This window comes from Triticum aestivum, chromosome 1A (genome assembly GCF_018294505.1).
Source record: "Triticum aestivum cultivar Chinese Spring chromosome 1A, IWGSC CS RefSeq v2.1, whole genome shotgun sequence".
Lineage (NCBI taxonomy): Eukaryota > Viridiplantae > Streptophyta > Magnoliopsida > Poales > Poaceae > Triticum > Triticum aestivum.
In genome coordinates, this window is record NC_057794.1 from 53,147,525 (window position 1) to 53,170,727 (window position 23,203).

The following is a 23,203-nucleotide window of genomic DNA, read 5'->3' on the forward strand; positions in this document are numbered from 1 at the left end:
TGTAGCGTGAGGAGGGGGATGAGTGGGGGTGTGGGTTGGGCTGGTTGTGTAGCTAGATGGGCCAAGTGGCCCGGGGGGAGGGTTTCTCTTTTCTTTTACTTTTCTGTTTTATTTTCCAGCAACTTTCGCCTTTTCCTTTAGTCACAATTGACTTCACAGAAATATGCCACTGGCCAAAACAACTTCAAAGAATTATTGTGTACTGCCACAAAAAGATTATGAGGCTTTTGAAATAGTTTGCAATTTTTATAAATTAAAAGGGCATTTAATTTAATTGTTTTAGCCACAGTTTTAACTAGTTTAGGGCACTTAAACACCTTCCAATAATGTTGGGTCACCACCATAATTGGTTATGGAATATTTGACACTCTTTGAACATTTTAGTTTTCATGTTTGAAAATTTTGAATTTTAGACTTTAATTTGAATTTGAAATTTGGACTGGATTAGAATCAAAGTGAGATTAGCAACAGTAATAATGATGATAAGGCATCATTAGAAGGGGATTACTGTAGCATGATTCTCGGGGTGTTACAATTACATCTTGTAGTTGATTACTATATGGTTTATTTGGTGGAAAATGATATGTTTAGATCCAATATGCTATTTAATACCCCTCTGATCTTGAGCATGATTATCATTTGTGAGTAGTTATTTTTGTTCTTGAGGTCATAGGAGAAATCATGTTGCAAGTAATCATGTGAACTTGATATGTGTTCGATATTTTGATAGTATGTAGTTGCGATTCCCTTAGTGGTGTCATGTGAACGTCGACTACATGACACTTTATCATATTTGGGCCTAAACGAATGCATTATGGAGTAGCAATTAGATGACGGGTTGCGAGAGTGACAGAAGCTTAAACCCCAGTTTATGCGCTATTCCGTAAGGGACCGATTGGATCCAAAAGTTTATTGCTATGGTTAGAATTTATTCTTAATACTTTTCTCGTAGTTGCGGATGCTTGCGGGAGGGTTAATCATAAGTAGGAGGTTTGTTCAAGTAAGAATAACACCCAAGCACCGGTCCACCCACATATCAAATTATCAATGTACCGAACACGAATTAAGCGAACATGATGAAAGTGACTAGATGAAATTCCCGTGTACCCTCAAAAATGCTATGTTTATCATAAGAGACTGTTTTGGCCCGTCCTTTGCCTCAAAAGGATTGGGCTACCTTGCTGCACTTTTGCTACTATTATCATTACTTACTCGTTACAAAATATCTTGCTATGAAACTACTCTGTTTCTTACAATTTCAGCACTTGCAGACATCACCTTGCTGAAAACCACTTGGCGTTTCCTTCTGCTCCTCATTGGGTTCGACACTCTTACTTACCGGAAATACCTACAATTGATCCCCTATACTTGTAGGTCATCAGTGGAGTTATCTTCCAACCTCATGAGCCCATCATCCAGGTGGTTCCTGTGAGTAATGAGGTTGTGAAATCAGTTGCGTCATCGCAAGTTTCTGTGGCTTTCTTTTCTATTTTTCCAGAATTAATGGCCATATTTGAGTTTGCTAGCCCTAGATCTAGCAAGATAGCCAGTTGCTTACTGAAGGAGGAGGCAATCGGGGACAAGAGCAAGAGGGTGTGCGCTAGCCATCGTTCCGTCATTCTGGGGGAGAAATTATTAGGGAGAAAAATCAAGAAGAGTGGCGCCATAAGCAAGGTGTTTGTGATTGCTTGACAGATTGTTATCTTCTTTTCGGGTTGTTGTGTCTTGTCTGATGTATTTTTTGATGTGTTTTCGACGGTGGTTCTTTTGAAACGTTGTGATCCGTGGGCCTAAGGTCTGTGGTTGTAGTGGGGTTATTTGCTTGTCTGGAGGGTGGTCGTGGAGATTCATGCTTTGGGAGTAGTCCATATGTGGCCATGTTGTAACGGTTTTCGCCCAATTTTTCCTCAATCTACTGGGCAATTCTCTTCTGCTTAATTCTTCGATGTGGCAAATCTTTTGCCTTAGTTTCAATAAATTAAAATAAAATACATATAGTGTATGCCGCCTGGAATTACACCGAATAAGATGGATAATTATTGTAAAGTGCATTAAGGGTTTTTGTCCCTTTCAATAATGCATCATATGTGGTTTAGTTCCGTGAAAACCAAGAGGGAAATGTGCTATTTTCCTTCACATATGGATGTGATCCTCTTGTCCAGGTTCAGGATGGCAAATGTCCACTATATTTCACCTAAAAAACAGATACAAACTGAGGAAAATGTACTATTGGATTGTTCATAGTTTAAGAAAATAGTAGAAACTGCGGATTCTTATTTAGGAAAACTATGTATTTCTCAAGGTTTGAAGACAATATCCTGCAATAAGGGTCTGACCGCGTGTAATTTCCTTGATCTTGCCGTTCAAATTAGCACAAGTCTTTTGAGAGTTAATGTAGTAGCTCTCTAGCTGGCTAGGTCTAGATATTTTACATAAACACCTATAAGTATTCAGATGGTACAATTGTCATGGCGGATTTTTTTTTACTTGACTAACTGACGTCTATATATATGGTAGATTTTCCTTGGTCGTGCTAAATCAGAGTTAAATTTAATTCTCAATACATCAAGTCAAGTCTTTTACGTGTAGAATTTGGACGATATACGGTCCTGCTCATTAATTGGGCAGTTAGGGTGTGTCAATGGCCCTATCTTAACAAGCTGGTTGTGACTTCACTCGCTGACTCCTTACTTCGCAGCTGTGCATACGTACACATGGACAAATAGATATTCATTCCACTCGAACGTGAGAACATGGAATTTTCTTTTTTTTTTCGGGGTAAAAGGGAGCTTTATTATAAGATCACAGTGTTACAATCGAGAGGCCAAAGGTCCTCAATACATGGTGGAACCGAGTGAATCCACACAGCCGTGGTTCTCTCGGTGCGGCTATAGTTTGCCAACCGATCTGCAACACTATTCTGACTCCGATGTAATTTTTGAGGTAAAAACTTCCTTTCCTTCATCAGGTCTTTAATCTCCAGTACCAAGTGTCCATATGCTGATTTGGATAGATCATCATTTGCCAAAGTTGTTAACGCAGTCGCCGGGTCGCTCTAGTGGCCTCTCTAGCATTGACGATGACAACATACTTGGCCGGGTCGCTCTTGGCCACTGAGCTCGATCTCGGCACACCTGCACCCGCTTGTGCACTCATCCGTATATGGCATAGCAGGTGTCCTGCCGATTCTGGCCGGCGTGCAGCGGCAGCCCGCGAGTTGCCGTTATTGGAGTCGGTTCTAACTGCACTAATTAGTACTCCCTCCTGTTAAACAACATGACAACCCTCATCATATGCGCCAAGGGATTAACAACCAAAGCTTTTAGCGTAGGATAGACTAGGAATCTGTTATGGTTTATTTTCTTGTTAAACTAGATATCTGTCTCTACTTTATCTCTTGTTCTCCAAGTTTGTAATCCCAACAACTTGTACGCTATCAGGGAGGTCGCGACCCTGCATATAAACACGAAGTCGTCAGCCCTGGCAAAGGCACGACGTTCCCAGCCTTTCTCACATGGTAATCAGAGCCTAACTCTTCCATTCATCTAGCCCTAGCCCTCCATCGCACCAGCTTCCGCCATGGCATCCTCCAGCTCATCCAACTCCACCCTCACCGGCCAAATTACCGAGAAGCTCACCCGCACAAACTTCATCCTCTGGCGCACACAAATCACTCCACAGCTCAGAGGCGCGGGCGTCTATGGCTATGTTGACGGCACCACGTGGGAACCAGCCAAGACCGTCGTCACCAAGGACAAGGACGGGAAGGAGACGGCCACACCAAACCCCCTTCATCCGATCTAGTTTCGTGAAGATCAACAGGTACTTGGTTATCTTCTGAACAATCTTTCCAAGGAGGTACTCGTGCAGGTGACCTCGATCTGCCATGCACACGAGCTCTGGACATTGCTGGCGAACATGTTTTCATCTCAGTCACTGTCCCGCATCAACAACATCCGTGTCGCGCTTGCGAACGCACAGAAGGGAAACCAGTCGGTAGCGGCCTTCTTCGCGCACATGTGCTCCCTCGCCGACGAGCTTGCTGCTGCAAGCAAGCCACTCGAAGATGACGAGCTCATCTCCTACATCACGGCCGGCCTCGACATGGAGTATCAACCCCTCGTCTCCGCCCTCGACGCCCGCACTCAGCCCGTCACCCTTGATGAACTGTATGCTCAGATGAGCAACTTCGATCAAAGGGTGGCGCTGTTCCAGGGCACAAACTCAGGTGGTGGCGGCTTCAAGCCCTCCGCCAACGCCGCCATGCGTGGCCGAGGTGGTGGCTCACGCTACCGCGGGCCAACCCGCGGCAAGGGGAACAACAAAAACACCCATGGCAACCGCGGTGACCGCGGCGACCGCGGTGACCGCGGCGACTCTCGCGGCAATGGTGGCCGGCCCTCCTACACCAACAACAGGGGCGGCCGCCGTAACTCCTCCAACAAGCGTCCCGACGCCACACGTTGCCAGATCTGTGGTAAACCTGGCCACACAGCGAAAGACTGATGGTACATGTATGATGATGACGGTGACTCATCCTCAGATGAGAAGGTGGCTGGGGCTGCTGATGGCTCATATGGAGTGGACACAAACTGGTATGTGGACAGCGGTGCAACCAACCACATCACCGGTAAACTCGAGAAGGTGACCATGCGTGAGAAGTACCGCGGCAAGGACCACATCCACACTGCCAGTGGAGAAGGTATGAAGATTCGTCACGTTGGTCACACAATCATTAATAACCCTCATAGGAAAATTCATCTTCGAATTTTTTTGCATGTCCCTAGTGCTAACAAAAATCTTCTCTCCGTTCATCATATTGATATCGATAATCATGTCTTCCTTGAGTTTCACCCCTTTTATTTTTCTGATCAAGGATCAGGCAACGAAGAAGGTGCTCTATCGAGGTAGATGCGTTCGTGGGCTCTACCCTTTGATTCCGGAGATTAGATGATTCAATAAACAAGTTTTTACTGCCACCAAGCTATCTTCAACACGGTGGCATGATCGATTAGGGCATGCAACTTTTCCTTTAGTTGAACGTTTGCTTAGGAAGAATAAACTCTCATATGTTGGAGAGCGTGATGTCGAAACAATTTGTGATTCATGTCAGAAAGCTAAAAGTCATCAGTTACCGTATCCAATTTCTACTAGTATTTCTACCAAACCACTTCAACTCATTTTCTCTGATGTTTGGGGACCTGCCCCTACTTTTGTTGGTAGGCATACATATTACGTGAGTTTCATCGATGATTTTAGCAAATTCTCTTGGATCTATCTTCTCAAGAAAAGATCTGATGTGTTTCAAGTTTTTCTTCACTTCCAAGCTCTCGTTGAACGAAAATTTGACACCAAAATCATCGCCCTCCAATCTGATTGGGGAGGCAAATATGAGAAGCTAAACTCATTTTTCCAAAACCTTGGCATATCCCATCATGTGTCGTGTCCACATGCACATCAACAGAATGGGTCAGCCGAATGCAAACGTAGGCACATCGTAGAAGTTGGCCTCGCTCTTCTGGCAAGAGCATCCATGCCGCTTAAGTTTTGGGACGAAGCATTCCTTATGGCAGTTCACCTTATAAACATGTTGCCTAGTCGTGTCATTAATAATGACACCCCCACTGAAAGCCTCCTCCATGTCAAGGCAGACTACAATTCTCTTCGCGTGTTTGGCTGCACTTGTTGGCCCAATCTTAGACCATACAACAACCGCAAGCTCATGTATCGATCTAAACAATGCGTTTTCATCGGATACAGTGCACAACACAAAGGAGTCAAGTGCCTCGATGTCTCCACCGGCCGTGTCTACATCTCACGCGATGTCATGTTTGATGAAACCAAATTTCCTTTTGCTGATCTTCATCCCAATGCCGGTGCACTCCTTAGGAAAGAAATTCTCCTTCTTCCATTGCATCTCTCCGGTATTGATCATGGGGGAGGGGAATAATTGTGATGATCATACGTTGACTAATCCTCATAACCCTGTGCATCAGTCCTATGATGATGCAGGTACAACAGCAGACGAAGAAAACAGTGAAGAAATCGTCGAAAATGATGCAGAAATCAATCCAAACAGACGACATTTTATGTGTCAAACCCTAGGGGACATATCCTCCTCGGGATCGGCGCAACAGCAGTTTGGCAGCGGATCCGCCCCAGGATCCGTGCGGCAGCAGGAGCGGCGGCAACCCAGAAAACACGTCGCCCACATGCACACCTACCAGGGGCCGCAGCGACGACTCCGCAGCCGCCATGTGGTCGCCACCGACCGGCCCAGACGCTCCACCAGGCCCGCGCCTGTTGGGGAACGTAGTAATTTCAAACAATTTTCTACGCACATGCAAGATCATGGTGATGCATAGCAATGAGAGGGGAGAGTGATGTCTACGTAACCTCGTAGACTGGCAACGGAAGCGTTGACACAATGTAGAGGAAGTAGTCGTACGTCTTCCTGATCTGACCGATCCAAGTATCGAACATACAGCACCTCCGAGTTCTGCACACGTTCAACTCGGTGACGTCCCTCGAGTTCCGATCCAGCCGAGTGCCGAGGGAGAGTTTTGTCAGCACGACGGCGTGATGACGGTGATGATGTTCAACCGACGCAGGGCTTCGCCTAAGCACCGCTACGATATGACCGAGGTGGAATATGGTGGAAGGGGGCACCGCACACGGCTAAGGAACGATCACAAAGATCAACTTGTGTGTCATGGGGTGCCCCCTGCCCCCGTATATAAAGGAGGGAGGGGGGAGGTGCGGCCGGCCCCTAGGGGTGCGCCTAGAGGAGTCCTACTCCCACCGGGAGTAGGACTCCCCCCTCTTGCCTTGTTGGAGAAGGAAAGGGGAAGGGGGAAAGAGGAAAGGGGGGCGCCGCCCCCCTTCCTTGTCCTATTCAGACTAGGGGGGGAGGGGGCGCGCGGCCTGCCCTGGCCGGCCCTCCTCTTCTCCCTTAGGGCCCATGTAGGCCCATTAACCCCTGGGAGGGTGGGGTTCTGGTAACCCCCTGGTACTTCAGTAAAATCCTGATTTCACCCGGAACGATTCCGATATCCAAATATAGGCTTCCAATATATCAATCTTTATGTATCGACCATTTCGAGACTCCTCATCATGTCCGTGATCACATCCGGGACTCTGAACAACCTTCGTTACATCAAAACACAAAAACCCTAATTATGATCGTCACCGAACTTTAAGCGTGCGGAACCTACGGGTTCGAGAACTATGTAGACATGACCGAGACACGTCTCCGATCAATAACCAATAGCGGAACCTGGATGCTCATATTGGTTCCTACATATTCTACGAAGATCTTTATCGGTCAAACCGCATAACAACATACGTTGTTCCCTTTGTCATCGGTATGTTACTTGCCCGAGATTCGATCGTCGGTATTCCAATACCTAGTTCAATCTCATTACTGGCAAGTCTCTTTACTCGTTCTGTAATACATCATTCCGCAACTAACTCATTAGTTGCAATGCTTGCAAGGCTTAAGTGATGTGCATCTCGAAATATGCCAACCCAACAAGTACCTGCGGAGACACCTGTAGAGCACCTTTATAATCACCCAGTTACATGGTGACGTTTGGTGGCACACAAAGTGTTCCTACGGTAAACGGGAGTTGCATAATCTCATAGTCATAGGAACATGTATAAGTTATGAAGAAAGCAATAGCAACAAACTAAACGATCAAGTGCTAAGCTAACGGAATGGGTCAAGTCAATCACATCATTCTCCTAATGATGTGATCCCGTCAATCAAATGACAACTCAAGTCTATGGTTAGGAAACATAACCATCTTCGATCAACGAGCAAGTCAAGTAGAGGCATACTAGTGACACTCTGTTTGTCTATGTATTCACACATGTATTATGTTTCCGGCTAATACAATTCTAGCATGAATAATAAACATTTATCATGATATAAGGAAATAAATAATAACTTTATTATGGGATAATTGCATCTTTGCCCCTAGTTGGTTCACACCCCCGGGTTTTGCCCTTACTTTTCGGGCATGCTCAGTTTTGCCCTTAGTTTTTCCCCTCCGTCAGCTCGAATGCCCTTCTGTCACAGCTCCGCTTGGTCAGCGCCGTTTGACCGTGACGGCTAGACGTTTTGGACACTGGTTGCCCCTGGGCCTTCCTTACAAGTGGGTCCACATAGATTAGACAGTGTAGTTGCCATTTCCCCTCCCTCTGTCTTATCCCAGCCCCGAACCCTAGATCGGCGACGACAAAGGCGACCCAAACCCTAGCACTCGGCGGCGACGCGGGCTCCCACAGAAACCATGGCCTCGATGTCGTGAAGTCCACATCGCCGGATCTACATCACGCGGCGGTGATGGTGGAGACACGCTCTTCGCACAGCGGTGGTGGTGGCGGTGACGATGCCATGAGGAGTGACTGCACGACAGATTCAAGGCAGGAGATCCCAGTAGGGTAAGTTTCCAGATCCAGTACTTACTCATCTGTTTCCATGATTAGAAAGGTGCATTCCATGACTTCGGTTGTGTTCACAATCGTAGGATGGATCCATCGCGTGCGTTCTTTCTGACAATTAGAATGGAGACCACTCTTTTAGCAAAGGGTGGTACTAAGGGACATGATGCAAGCTTCAGTTTCCCTCTAGTGGTGGACTGCACAAGTTCTTTCAATGATTTTAGGTCTACAATCTATAGGAAATATCCTTGGGGTATGCATGATGCAGCTGAGTTCAGATTCTGGAATGTAGAGAAAGCTACTTGGAATCCTCTACAGTGTGATGATGAGTTAGGTGTAATGTTTGCTACATATGCTGATTCGAAAACTGCAAATGTTGAAACTACTGTAATTCAGAGATGTAGAGCAGAAGCAGCAACTACAGCAGCAAAGCCCCCTGCCTCTAAAGCAACATCTAAAACATATGTTGCAGGAAGTACTTCTAGGAGCAGGTCAACACCCCCTAGTAGTACTTGCAATCCACCTGCAACTCCTACTGCAAATGTACCAAGGCAACCTGGCTGCAAAGACACTAAAATTCCTTTAGAGCCTATGATTGAGGAGGCTGAGCCTGATGATGTGCTAGGCTCAGATGAGGAGGATGAGAGGATGTTTCCAGATCTTGTGCAGAAGACAAATGAAGAGATAGATGAGGATTTTATTCCTGCTGAGTTTTCAGATACAGATTCAGAGGAGGAACAAGAGAACATTGACATGGGACATTTTGAGAATGATGATGAGGACAGGCCTGAGATGATGTATGACAGGGAAAATCCTAGTTTAGCTGAAGGAGTTGTTTTTCCTTCTGCTGTTGACTGCAGGAATGCAGTTGCCACATTCTCAATTCAGCATGAAGTAGAGTTCAAAATAGAGAAGAGTGATCCATCAAGGTTCACTGTTTACTGTGCATTTTCAAGGTGTAGATGGAGGCTACATGCCTCTTTAATGAGAAACAGTACTTTGTTTCAGGTAGTAACAGTACTAACTAACTAATCTCATTGACAGTATCTTGCATATTTAGTTTGCATATTCAGTTTCATTCAGCCACACTGTTTGCCTTACTGTTTTGCTTTGTTTCAATTTACAGATTAAAGTAAATCCCTATGAGCACCACTGCCCAAGTGTGAACAGAACTGAGAGGCTCAGAGCAGCCAAGAGGAGTGGATAGTCATGTTGCAAAATTGGGTCAGAGAAAACTCCAACATTGTGGACTTGTTGGATAAGATCAGGCAGTACTTAATGCAAAAATTTGGCCTTAGGAATAGCATAGAACTACAAAAATTCAATGGGCATATCATAATTCCCAGAGTTATGAAGATTTTGATGGCAAAATCCAAAGGCTTGGACATGACTTTAGTTAGGAGAAGTCCAACTGAAGCAGAGGTGACTGCCATAGACAAGGAGAAGAGGGAGTGGAGATACCCTGTGGATGTAGAGAAAAGAACATGCAGTTGCAGAAAGTGGCAAGTTGCAGGCCAGCCATGCATACATGGTCTATTCTTCATAACATCATTAAGAGGGGAAGCTAAAGAAATAGACCAGTATGTGCACAAGTACTTCTCACTTGAAATGTTTAAAAAAACATATGCTGAGAACCTGCCTGCACTTGAAGGAAAACAACAGTGGGATATTGTAGACCCTGGTTTCAAACTAAGTCCACCTGTACAGAACAAAGCTGCACCTGGCAGGCCAAGGAAGACAAGAATTAAGCCAGCAAGTGAAGGAAAAGACTTGGTCCTAGGAAGAGAAAATGCAAGAGGTGTGGTGTCTTGGGTCACTTACTGAAAACCTGCAAAAAAGCCATTGATCCAGCATTTGGTGAAGAAGATGCACACTGGGGAGCTGACAATGCTGAAGAAGACCCTCCTAACCAAAATGCAGACCTACATGATAAACAACAAGAAGAAGAGGAGCCATACAGTGAAGATGAAGCTCCAGTGCAGCCTGCAGGTGAAGATGAAGCTCCAGTGCAGCCTGCAGGTGCAGATGATGCTCCAGTGCAGCCTGCAGGTGCACAGGATGCTCCAGTAGAGCCCGACAGTGAAACAAATGAGACAGCAACACAAGCTTCCACAGTTCAAAGGTAATATTCCTCTTTGATTTATTTATGTGCCTTATTTATGTGCTTTTACCTGCAAATATCTCTTGTACTGTTACTAACCAACTATTTCTTCCCTATTTGTTAGCACACCAAGGAAGAACTATAAGAAGGCAGCAGAGAGAGGAGCATCTCCAATGGCTATCAGCAAGAAGAGGAAGCTTAACACTTCTACAAGTCCAGAAGAAGAACCTTGCTCAGTTACTGGCAGCAATGTAGATGCAAGAGTTGCTGCATGTGAAGAGCAAGTTCTCCCTCCAGTTGTTCCCCAAATCCCTGTGAAACTGACTAGGAGCAGGGCTAGGGAGATGACAATCCCAGCTAGCAACACAAGGAGCAAGAAGGCAAAATATGGAAAATGAGTACTAATGTGCTGTGCAAGTTTGAAACTGTTAGATTTGTTGTAATGTGTTCTTTTGGTTGCAACAAGATTGGTTGTGAACTATGTTCTTTTGGTTGTTGAAGAATATCAAATGCTACTTGTGAACTATGTCTAGTTGCAGCAAGATTGGTTGTGAATTATGTTCTGTTTGATCTTTCTTTTCACAATACATGCATTTGGCAAATTGTTGCGTCCATAAAGCTTCATAACATAACATAACAACTGCTAGGTTCATACAACTTCATATGTTCATTACAGCTTCATAACATAACAAGTGCATTTGAGCTACATAGATCATAAACTAATGTGCATTCTGTGCACAGACAGCCATTGAGATTGCTAGAAAACAAATGAAAATGCTAGCAAACAACATTGTCCCTATGCACATAATTTCTTTCATTTTCTTCAACTCCTTGTTCAATGCACGATTCTTCTTCGCAAGATCAATTGATCTCTTCTCCAGGTGGTGACTTCTGATCCAGCTATGTTCGATCACTTCGTGCAGTTCTTCAAAGGCAAGACCAACACGTTCTGGAGGTGGTGGGTCAACCCAAACTGCCCATTCACATTCATCTGGCAACTGAATCAATAAATTTGATTAAAATTCTCCTTGAAAGTTAAATAAGAAAATGGAAACGAAAATGCAGTGCAAATGAAATCATACATCCAGAGGGCAACCCAAAAAACGACGTCCAGTGCTTGCGCCTCCCCAGGCGACACGACAAGCCGGGATTAGCTGGTGCCTCGGGCAACGATGCTTCGAGCGCGGCTCCAAGCCACAGTATGTCGAGTCTGCCAAGTAGAACTCGGAGCTGTGCTGAACAATGCCTACCCCATCCACCTAAATCAGGCCAAGATCCAGAAATTAACCCCCAAATCTAGCAAACCCTAGAAAAGCAGGGGACCAGATGAGCTATCAAACCTGTTCGGCTGCCGGCGGCGAGTTCTCCGACGAGATGGCCGACGTCGACATGGTCCTTCCCACCTCTCCCCACACCACGATGTCACACCTCTCTTCCCAGCCGCTTCTCTATTTTCTTGTGAAGCGGGAGCTAGAAGACGACTAAACAGGTGGGGGGTATCAAACCCAGGGGCAAATGTGTCCAAAACGTCGAGCCGTCACGGTCAAACGGTGCTGACCAAGCGGAGCTATGACAGAAGGGCATTCGAGCTGACGGAGGGGATAAACTAAGGGCAAAACTGAGCATGCCCGAAAAGTAAGGGCAAAACCCGGGGGTGGGAACCAACTAGGGGCAAGAATGGAATTGTCCCCTTTATTATTGCCTCTAGGGCATATTTCCTTCAGTCTCCCACTTGCACTAGAGTCAATAATCTAGATTACACAGTAATGATTCTAACACCCATGGAGCCTTGGTACTGATCATGTTTTGCTCATGGAAGAGGCTTAGTCAGCGGGTCTGCAACATTCAGATCCGTATGTATCTTGCAAATTTCTATGTCTCCCACTTGGACTAAATCCCGAATGGAATTGAAGCGTCTCTTGATGTGCTTGGTTCTCTTGTGAAATCTGGATTCCTTCGCCAAGGCAATTGCACCAGTATTGTCACAAAAGATTTTCATTGGACCCGATGCACTAGGTATGACACCTAGATCCGATATGAAGTCCTTCATCCAGACTCCTTCATTTGCTGCTTCTGAAGCAGCTATGTACTCCGCTTCACATGTAGATCCTGCCATGACGCTTTGTTTAGAACTGCACCAACTGACAGCTCCACCGTTCAGTATAAACACGTATCCAGTTTGCGATTTAGAATCGTCCAGATCAGTGTCAAAGCTTGCATCAACGCAACCATTTACGATGAGCTCTTTGTCACCTCCATATACGAAAAACATATCCTTAGTCCTTTTCAGGTACTTCAGGATGTTCTTGACCGCTGTCTAGTGATCCACTCCTGGATCACTTTGGTACCTCCCTGCTAGACTTATAACAAGGCACACATCAGGTCTGGTACACAACATTGCATACATGATAGAGCCTATGGCTGAAGCATAGGGAACATCTTTCATTTTCTCTCTATCTGCTGCGGTGGTCGGACATTGAGTCTTATTCAACTTCACACCTTGTAACACAGGCAAGAACCCTTTCTTTGCTTGATCCATTTTGAACTTCTTCAAAACTTTGTCAAGGTATGCGCTTTGTGAAAGTCCAATTAAGCGTCTTGATCTATCTCTATAGATCTTAAAGCCCAATATGTAAGCAGCTTCACCAAGGTCTTTCATTGAAAAACTCTTATTCAAGTTTCCCTTTATGCTATCCAGAAATTCTATACCATTTCCAATCAATAATATGTCATCCACATATAATATCAGAAATGCTACAGAGCTCCCACTCACTTGTAAATACAGGCTTCTCCAAAAGTCTGTACAAAACCAAATGCTTTGATCACACTATCATAGCGTTTATTCCAACTCCGAGAGGCTTGCACCAGTCCATAAATGGATCGCTGGAGCTTGCACACTTTGTTAGCTCCCTTTGGATCGACAAAACCTTCTGGTTGCATCATATACAACTGTTCTTCCAGAAATCCATTCAGGAATGCAGTTTTGACATCCATCTGCCAAATTTCATAATCATAAAATGCGGCAATCGCTAACATGACTCGGACAGACTTAAGCATCGCTACGGGTGAGAAGGTCTCATCGTAGTCAATCCCTTGAACTTCTTGAAAACCTTTCGCAACAATTCGAGCTTTATAGATAGTAACATTACCATCAGCGTTAGTCTTCTTCTTGAAGATCCATTTATTCTCAATTGCTTGCCGATCAACGGGAAAGTCAACCAAAGTCCACACTTTGTTCTCGTACATGGATCCCATCTCAGATTTCATGGCTTCTAACCATTTTGCGGAATCTGGGCTCACCATCGCTTCTTCATAGTTCGTAGGTTCATCATGATCTAGTAGCATGACTTCCAGAACAGGATTACCGTACCACTCTGGTGCGGATCTTACTCTGGTTGATCTATGAGGTTCGGTAGTAACTTGATCTGAAGTTTCATGATCATTATCATTAGCTTCCTCACTAATTGGTATAGGTGTCACAGAAACCGATCTATGAGCTTCGGTAGTAACTTGATCTGAAGTTTCATGATCATTATCATTAGCTTCCTCACTAATTGGTATAGGTGTCACAGAAACCGGTTTCTGTGATGTACTACTTTCCAATAAGGGAGCAGGTACAGTTACCTCATCAAGTTCTACTTTCGTCCCACTCACTTCTTTCGAGAGAAACTCCTTCTCAAGAAAGGATCCATTCTTAGCAATGAATGTCTTGCCTTCGGATGTGTGATAGAAGGTGTACCCAATAGTCTCCTTTGGGTATCCTATGAAGACACATTTCTCCGATTTGGGTTCGAGCTTATCAGGTTGAAGCTTTTTTCACATAAGCATCGCAGCCCCAAACTTTTAGAAACGACAACTTTGGTTTCTTGCCAAACCACAGTTCATAAGGCGTCGTTTCAACGGATTTCGATGGTGCCCTATTTAACGTGAATGCAGCCGTCTCTAAAGCATAGCCCCAAAACGATAGCGGTAAATCAGTAAGAGACATCATAGATCACACCATATCTAATAAAGTACGATTTCAACGTTCGTACACACCATTACGCTGTGGTGTTTCGGGTGGCGTGAGTTGCGAAACTATTCCGCATTGTTTCAAATGTAGACCAAACTCATAACTCAAATATTCTCCTCCACGATCAGATCGTAGAAACTTTATTTTCTTGTTACGATGATTTTCAACTTCACTCTGAAATTCTTTGAACTTTTCAAATGTTTCAGAGTTATGCTTCATTAAGTAGATATACCCATATCTGCTTAAATCATCTGTGAAGGTGAGAAAATAATGATATCCGCCACAAGCCTCAACATTCATCGGACCACATAGATCTGTATGTATGATTTCCAATAAATCTGTTGCTCTCTCCATAGTACCGGAGAACGGCGTTTTAGTCATCTTGCCCATGAGGCACGGTTCGCAAGTACCAAGTGATTCATAATCAAGTGATTCCAAAAGTCGATCAGTATGGAGTTTCTTCATGTGCTTTACACCGATATGACCTAAACGGCAGTGCCACAAATAAGTTGCACTATCATTATCAACTCTGCATCTTTTGGCTTCAACATTATGAATATGTGTAACACTACTATTGAGATTCATCAAAATAGACCACTCTTCAAGGGTGCATGACCATAAAAGATATTACTCATATAAATAGAACAACCATTATTCTCTGATTTAAATGAATAACCGTCTCGCATCAAACAAGATCCAGATATAATGTTCATGCTCAACGCTGGCACCAAATAACAATTATTTAGGTCTAATACTAATTCCGAAGGTAGATGTAGAGGTAGCGTGCCGACTGCGATCACATCGACTTTGGAACCATTTCCCATGTGCATCATCACCTCGTCCTTCGCCAGTGTTCGCTTAATCCGTAGTCCCTGTTTCAAGTTGCAAATATTAGCAATAGAACCAGTATCAAATACCCAGGTGCTACTGCGAGCTCTAGTAAGGTACACATTAATAACATCTATATCACATATACCTTTGTTCACCTTGCCATCCTTCTTATCCGCCAAATACTTGGGGCAGTTCCGCTTCCAGTGTCCAGTCTGCTTGCAGTAGAAGCACTCAGTTTCAGGCTTAGGTCCATATTTGGGTTTCTTCTCCTGAGCAGCAACTTGCTCGTTGTTCTTCTTGAAGTTCCCCTTCTTCTTCTCTTTGCCCCTTTTCTTGAAACTGGCGGTCTTGTTGACCATCAATACTTGATGCTCCTTCTTGATTTCTACCTCCGCACCTTTAGCATCGCGAAGAGCTCGGGAATCGTCTTATCCATCCCTTGCATATTATAGTTCATCACGAAGCTCTTGTAGCTTGGTGGCAGTGATTGAAGAACTCTGTCAATGACACTATCAATAGGAAGATTAACTCCCAGTTGAGTCAAGTGATTATGATACCCAGACATTTTGAGTATATGTTCACTGACAGAACTATTCTCCTCCATCTTGCAGCTATAGAACTTATTGGAGAATTCATATCTCTCAATCCGGGCATTTGCTTCAAATATTAACTTCAACTCCTGGAACATCTCATATGCTCCATGACGTTCAAAACGTCGTTGAAGCCCCGATTCTAAGCCGTAAAGCATGGCACACTGGAGTATCGAGTAGTCATCAGTTTTGATCTGCGAGACGTTCATAACATCTGGTGTTGCTCCAGCAGCAGGCCTGGCACCCAGCGGTGCTTCCACGACGTAATTCTTCTGTGCAGCAATGAGGATAATCCTCAAGTTACGGACCCAGTTCGTGTAATTGCTACCATCATCTTTCAACTTTGCTTTCTCATGGAACGCATTAAAATTCAACGGAACAACAGCACGGGCCATCTATCTACAATCAAACATAGACAAGAAAGATACTATCAGGTACTAAGTTCATGATAAATTTAAGTTCAATTAATCATATTACTTAAAAATTCCCACTTAGAAAGACATCCCTATAATCTTCTAAGTGATCACGTGATCCAAATCAACTAAACCATAACCGATCATCATGTGAAATGGAGTAGCTTTCAATGGTGAACATCAATATGTTGATCATATCTACTATATGATTCACGCTCGACCTTTCAGTCTCAATGTTCCGAGGCCATATCTGCATATGCTAGGCTCGTCAAGTTTAACTTGAGTATTCTGCATGTGCAAAACTGGCTTGCACCCATTGTAGATGGACGTAGAGCTTATCACACCCGATCATCACGTGGTGTCTGGGCACGACGAACTTTGGCAACGATGCATACTCAGGGAGAACACTTTTATCTTGAAATTTAGTGAGAGATCATCTTATATTGCTACCATCAATCAAAGCACGATAAGATGCATAAAAGATAAACATCACATGCAATCAATAAGTGATATAATATGGCCATCATCATCTTGTACTTATGATATCCATCTCCGAAGTACCGTGATGATCACCATCATCACTGGCGCGACACCTTGATCTCCATCGTAGCATCGTTGTCGTCTCGCCAATCTTATGCTTCAACGGCTATCGCTACCGCTTAGTGATAAATTAAAGCATTACAGGGCGATTGCATTGCATACAATAAAGCGACAACCATATGGCTCCTGCCAGTTGCCGATAACTCGGTTACAAAACATGATCATCTCATACAATAAAATATAGCATCATGTCTTGACCATATCACATCACAACATGCCCTACAAAAACAAGTTAGACGTCCTCTACTTTGTTGTTGCAAGTTTTACGTGGCTGCTATGGGCTTAGCAAGAACCGTTCTTACCTATGCATCAAAACCACAACGATAGTTTGTCAAGTTGGTGATGTTTTAACCTTCGCAAGGACCGGGCGTAGCCACACTCAGTTCAACTAAAGTTGGAGAAACTGACACCCGCCAGCCACCTATGTGCAAAGCACGGCGGTGAAACCAGTCTCGCGTAAGCATACGCGTAATGTCGGTCCGGGCCGCTTCATCCAACAATACCGCCGAACCAAAGTATGACCTGCTAGTAAGCAGTATGACTTATATCGCCCACAACTCACTTGTGTTCTACTCGTGCATAACATCAACGCATAAAACCTGGCTCGGATGCCACTGTTGGGGAACGTAGTAATTTCAAAAAAATTCCTACCACTACAAGAAATATGTCAACTTGTGACCACCATTATTGGTCACTAAATGGTCACAAATTTCCATTTGTGACCTTTTTGTGACCAAAAACATAAGGTCAAAAGCTGGCCGTCATAAACTAACATTAGCGACCTTTCTTCTGGAATGGTCGTAAATGTTTATGACCAAAAACAAGGTCGTAGATTTAACGAGCAACTGTTTTTGGTCACTAGCAATCCGACCACACCACATCAGATCCACCGTGGCAAGCTGACATGACAGAATTACAACCAAATGAAAATGTCGTAAAATAGAATCAGCCCGGTCCATTTCAGCCGTCTTGATGGGCCAAGCCCAATAATTCAGCCCATTTAATTTTTTTCTCTTTATTTTGCTTATCTGCATGGGCCTGGCCCAATAATTTGGCCTTTTATTTTCTGGGAATGGAGCCTTTTTCTGATGAATTTTTTTTATATTCCACTATTGTTTTGGGCCATAGCCTTTTTAATCTAGTTCGAATTTGGGCCTTGGCCTTTTTATTTTGTGTTATGCAGCCTTTTGTAAAAAAAATTCTTACAGTCATTTCTTTTTTAGGCCCAAGCCTTTTTAGTCTAATTCTTGTTTGGGCCTTGGCCTTTTTAGAGCCCAGGTTCATATTTTGCATGACTTCAGAAAATGATCCACAAGCCCAGGTTCACAAGATCCACATAACTATAAACAGGCCCATGTCCACAAGATCCACAAGTGATCCACAAGGCATAAAACAGCCAGGTGCAAAACACTACCAGATGCAAAACACTACCAAGTGCAAAATGCAACAAACACTACCAGATGCAAAATACTACCAGATCCACATAAGTTCACGACCTACTACGACATAACTTCACATCAAGTTAGTTCAAAGACAAACTGCACAGCGGGTTCAAAGACCATCAAACTGCCTTAGCTCCAAAGAGAGCCATCAAGTGGGCTAACTGCTCTTCCTGCTCTTGAGACTTCTTGCGCAGCAGCTCAAGTTCCTTGTCGCGTGCAGCTTTAGATTCTTCCGCCTTTATCTTGATTGCCGCCAATTCTTCTTGCATCACTTCAGCTTGAAGCTCAGACCTCTCCAGCTTCTGCTCAAGGTCACGAACATGAGCAGCCACTTCAGCAGTTGCTTTGCCGGAGTTGTTCCTAGATGACTGGAGCCCAACATTCCTGAGGAATGTGCTTTGCTTGACTTCGGTCTTGAGGACTTGTTCGACAATTTCAATAGCAGACTTTGGCTCTTCACCTTCTGGTACCGGCGCGTCCTTCATTTTTTCCATCTCAAGATAGCATATGGAGGAAAATGATAGGCATTAGTGGGAGATCTATTTCACATTTTGCAAACCAAACCAAGCAAGAGAAACCAAACCAGCACACAAATGGATTATTTGAAGTAACCAAACCAGCACACAAAATCTATACAAGAAGATGATGACTAGTGACCTGGAGACATGCAATTGGAACAATATGATCACTTCATTAAGCCTAGAATGGTGGTTCTATATAAGATGGCTTCCCGAGTGAGCCGATCACCAACTAACATTCAGATCAAATATCATCATATCATAAAAAATGCATCAAATAGCTATAGCAAGTTCTGATATCTTTGTTGAACTATCAAACAACATCAAAGCATGGAACATAGCGTGTGTTCTTGACTGGCTCCGAATCAAACAACATCAAATCATCAAAGCATCAAAGCTGGATGTGAATCAAACAGGGCAAAGCATGGAGTGACTTACTATAGCAGTCTTGACTGGCTCCGAAAACCCGTGCTTCTTGCTGTTGTGGGTGGCCTTAAACAAGTCAATCACAGACAGCTCCTCACCCTTACGCTCTTCTTTCTGAAATGTTTTTCAACAAAAATCAAAATGTTATTCAGCAAGAATCAGAAATGTTGTTCAATAAGGATCAAACGGTAAGGTCTCTAGAGAAGAGTTCTCACATTGGAAAAAATGTGTGCTGTGTAGTGCCTGGAACCAGTTCTGTGATTGTACACGACTTTTTCTCGATTCATCTTGTTCGACACACAGGTTTCCTACAAAAAAGCATACTGTCAGCATGATCTAGCACTGGCATATCATGTGCAGAACATAAAGCATCAAACAAAAGCAGAGACAAACCTTGTGTCTTGGGGTAGACCACATCTCCACCAAAGCTTGCCATTCACCATCCGTTAGATCAGGCACCGGAGACTTAATGCTAACTTTGCGGCTACGGTATCAAAATACTTCTTCTTGATCTAATGGCGTCTGTTCTTTGAATATTTCTGCATAATATCTTTGCACGCGGTCTTGATGGTCTCCGAGTCCGTGTTCATCTCAAAATTTGCCTACCAAGATAGCAAACAAGGTAGGAACAATATTAGTGATCATGCCTAGGTGTAACAGAAAATAGATAGCACATTAACTATGAAACAAGTAGCTTACAACAACTTTCCCAATGTAGTTCTCCAATAGACTAGCATTTTTTTGTATAGCTTGAAGTGAGGAAGAACCGGAAGATGGCTTTTTGCAACGAGTCCACACTCAGAAGCAAGCTTTGCTGCCTGCAGAGGCTTCTCTAGACGCATCATCCCTTCGGCAATTTGGATAGGCACCTTGCTACCAAGCGACTTGGTGATCCTCTCTAGCCCTTTGCCCTTTCTAAGTCTAGTCTTGGGAGTCATTGCATCTGAAAATGAAACTGAACTCATAAATTAGAATAGAAATCGACAAATGCAGGAATCGACAAAAGCATACATGATCATTCCATTTGGAAAATGCACTAGTAAAAGATAGCATTGCAAAGGTCAACTTGCCTGATTGAAGCACAAGCTGCTGTTCTTCTTCATTGATGACAGCGTTCCTGTCAATAGAAGGTGCAACAGGGCTGAGGTCTGTGTGGACAGTGCCTGCTTCATCAATGTAGATGGTTCCTGCTTCATCTAGGCAGACAGTGCCACTTCCATCCATGCTGAGAGTGGTTCCTTCATCCATGGGCGGCAACTCATCACCCATTTGCACCGAGGTTTGAGAGTCCATGCGCATCATACTTTCCTGATGGTCTGTCACAGTCGCCATCCTTGCTTTCTGCCTTGTGACTCTATCAAGGGCAGGTTCATCAGGTTCCAGGATCCTCTTTTTTTGTCCTCGAGCTGGGGCCATCACCCTTCCTGGAGGCATTGCAGCAGATGTTTCTGAGCTCTTGTTCTTCTTGCTGACTGTCTTCTTAACACCAGGCCTCTTCGTCCTAGATTCCTTCAGTGCCTCGTATGAACAGCACGGAAAAAAGCATTAGATCACAAGAGAAATATGTGAGCACAAGGAATAACATAGAATAACAGAACCCCAAACCTCCAAGCAAGACAGAGTTTGCACCTTAACAATCTTGTTCAGTACAACATCATCCACTTCCTCTCCATCAATAACCTCATCCTCCTTAGGATTGTACTCTGGGTCATCATTGATAACTCCACTACCCTCTTGAATCTCATCACTTCTACCTTCTTGTACACCATTTGTTTTCCTAATCATCGATGCTATTGCACCGATGCCAAGGGACTGGAACATCCGATTGTTCCTCATGATATTTCTAGCCCTAACCTTCTCATACTCGGTGAGAGGCTCTTCTTTGCATGATAAAGGAAACGTAACTATTAGGTGAATGTTTGGAATGCATGGACATGCAGCCAAACATATCTTATGAAATTTTATTATCATTTAATCCTAGTTATTCAGGTAAGGAAGACTAACATCACACAGGCACAATTAAGCTAGCTTATTCAGTTTGCAGCAATACATTTCACTTAGCATATTAAGACACAGATTTTATGAAACTGACGGTATAACCACAAGGAGCAAGTTGCATACCAATGGTTGGCCTCATGCTTGACCTTGTCATCCTTGCCATGGATGATCTTGAGGTGGTGCTTGCAAAATAGAATAAACAACAATCAGATACAACAGGGATAAAGTAAAATGATGCACTTGTATCAATAAAGGAAAGCATTTGGACCATCATGCACATACATGTAATACATGTGAAACAAACTTGATGGATCAACAATACAGTGATCTAGTGTTATTAATTAAGAAAACATGTAAGTGCACTAAACAAGCATGCATGTACACTAGTAGCAAGCAAGCAAAGTGCATAAGTGCTACTAATACAAGCAAGCAAGCAAGCAAAGTGCTACTGATAGAAACAAGCAAGCAAAGTGCTACTGATAGAAACAAGCAAGGAATGAAAGAAAATGAAGAGAAGGAAGCAAGTACTATTGATACAAACTCTAATTAATAAGAAAGCGAGTAGATTCTTCTTCAAGTGCTAGTGATACAAGCAAGTAATGCTGATGGAAACCCTAATTAAGCATGTATGCCAGCAAGCAACATGTATGCTAGCAAGCAAGCAACATGAACTAGTGAATTGGTGTCATGTACACATGCTTAGACAGTCTGACAGCAAGCTAGATGAGTATATCATGAGGACCTTCAAAACAACTAGATGTTGCCACTAGTAAAGCATGAAACAACTATACTTGCAACAGTACAAAAGCAGATGAAAAAACTATACTCAACTATTGATTATGCTGCCTCTACACACCAAAAATGGCTACAGCCTAGATGAGACAAGTTAACACATTTTGACAATTAGAATCAATTAGAACCAAACGAACCACCAGGAGGTCCTAACCCCATGAACCCCATGAACCCTAACCCCATGAAACCCATGAACCCTAACCCTGGCCCCATGAACCCTAACCCTAACCCCATGAACTAGAGGGATATCATCCCCACGCAACAATTAAAATGAACCCTAACCCCAAGAACAAGGACCTACCGAACCAGCAGGAGATCCTAACCCTATAAAATCCTAACCCATGAGGGGATCTACCAGAGGGGAGATGGATCGACCAGAGGGGAGGTGGATCCACCAGAGGAGGGGAGATGGATCCACCAGAGGAGGGGAGAAGTACCTAGGGTGAGATGATGTTGACGATGCAGCGGTGGTCGTCGTCGATCGCGCCGTCGTCGATGTAGCTGCCGTCCTCGTCGATGTAGTCGATCGCGTCATCATCGTCGTCGTCGATGTGGGCGGCGCACCGCGGCGCGGCGGGGCGGCGCAGCAGCGGCGGGGCGGCACGGAGGAGGGGAGGAGAGGGAGTGGGAGCGGGGCGGCGCGGAGGTGGGGAGGGGAGGGGAGGGGAATGGGGAAATTTTGGGAGGGGAGGGAGGGGATCCCGCGTGTTAGTGGGAGAGGGAGTGGTGGGTCCCGCCTGGTAGTGGGAGAGGGAGTGGTGGGTCCCGCCTGGTAGTGGGAGAGGGAGAGGAGGGAAATTTTGGGAGAGGGAAATTTTGGTGGAGGGAAAATTTTGGTGTGGGAGGGAAATCCTTTTGGGTTTGGGTGTAGAAAAAATAGGGTTTTTTTGTAAATTTTGTAGAAATCAAGGTTAAAATCATACCGAGTAGCTAAAGAAAACGCCGGTATTGCAAGTTTAGTATTTTTGCTAGTTGGTAGGCCACATTTGATGATGTGATGCGGAGGTCTCCCATTTTTTGAATTTTTTACGGTGT

At 44.1% G+C, this 23,203-nt stretch overlaps 1 protein-coding gene and 1 pseudogene across 1 annotated transcript; one reads left to right on the forward strand and one right to left on the reverse strand.

Moving 5' to 3' along the window:
- Window positions 1-4,056: 4,056 nt before the first annotated feature.
- On the forward strand, window positions 4,057-4,195 carry LOC123072615 (uncharacterized; annotated as a pseudogene).
- A 6,965-nt stretch (window positions 4,196-11,160) lies between these two features.
- LOC123091192 (uncharacterized) lies at window positions 11,161-11,983 on the reverse strand. The gene is made up of 3 exons (XM_044512658.1): window positions 11,887-11,983; window positions 11,629-11,805; window positions 11,161-11,544 (listed from the first exon to the last, which is right to left on the reverse strand). The coding sequence occupies exons 1-3, from the start codon at window positions 11,935-11,937 to the stop codon at window positions 11,266-11,268; spliced, it is 507 nt and encodes a 168-aa protein (XP_044368593.1). The 5' UTR covers window positions 11,938-11,983; the 3' UTR covers window positions 11,161-11,265.
- Between the last annotated feature and the right edge of the window lie 11,220 nt (window positions 11,984-23,203).

Excerpts from the sequence above, each read along its gene's own strand:
- LOC123091192 (XM_044512658.1), bottom strand. The coding sequence starts at position 11,937 with ATGTCGACGTCGGCCATCTCGTCGGAGAACTCGCCGCCGGCAGCCGAA. Across the intron at positions 11,806-11,886 it reads CGCCGCCGGCAGCCGAACAG|GTGGATGGGGTAGGCATTGT; the intron begins GTTTGATAGCTC and ends GGCCTGATTTAG. Across the intron at positions 11,545-11,628 it reads TTTTGGGTTGCCCTCTGGAT|TTGCCAGATGAATGTGAATG; the intron begins GTATGATTTCAT and ends TTATTGATTCAG.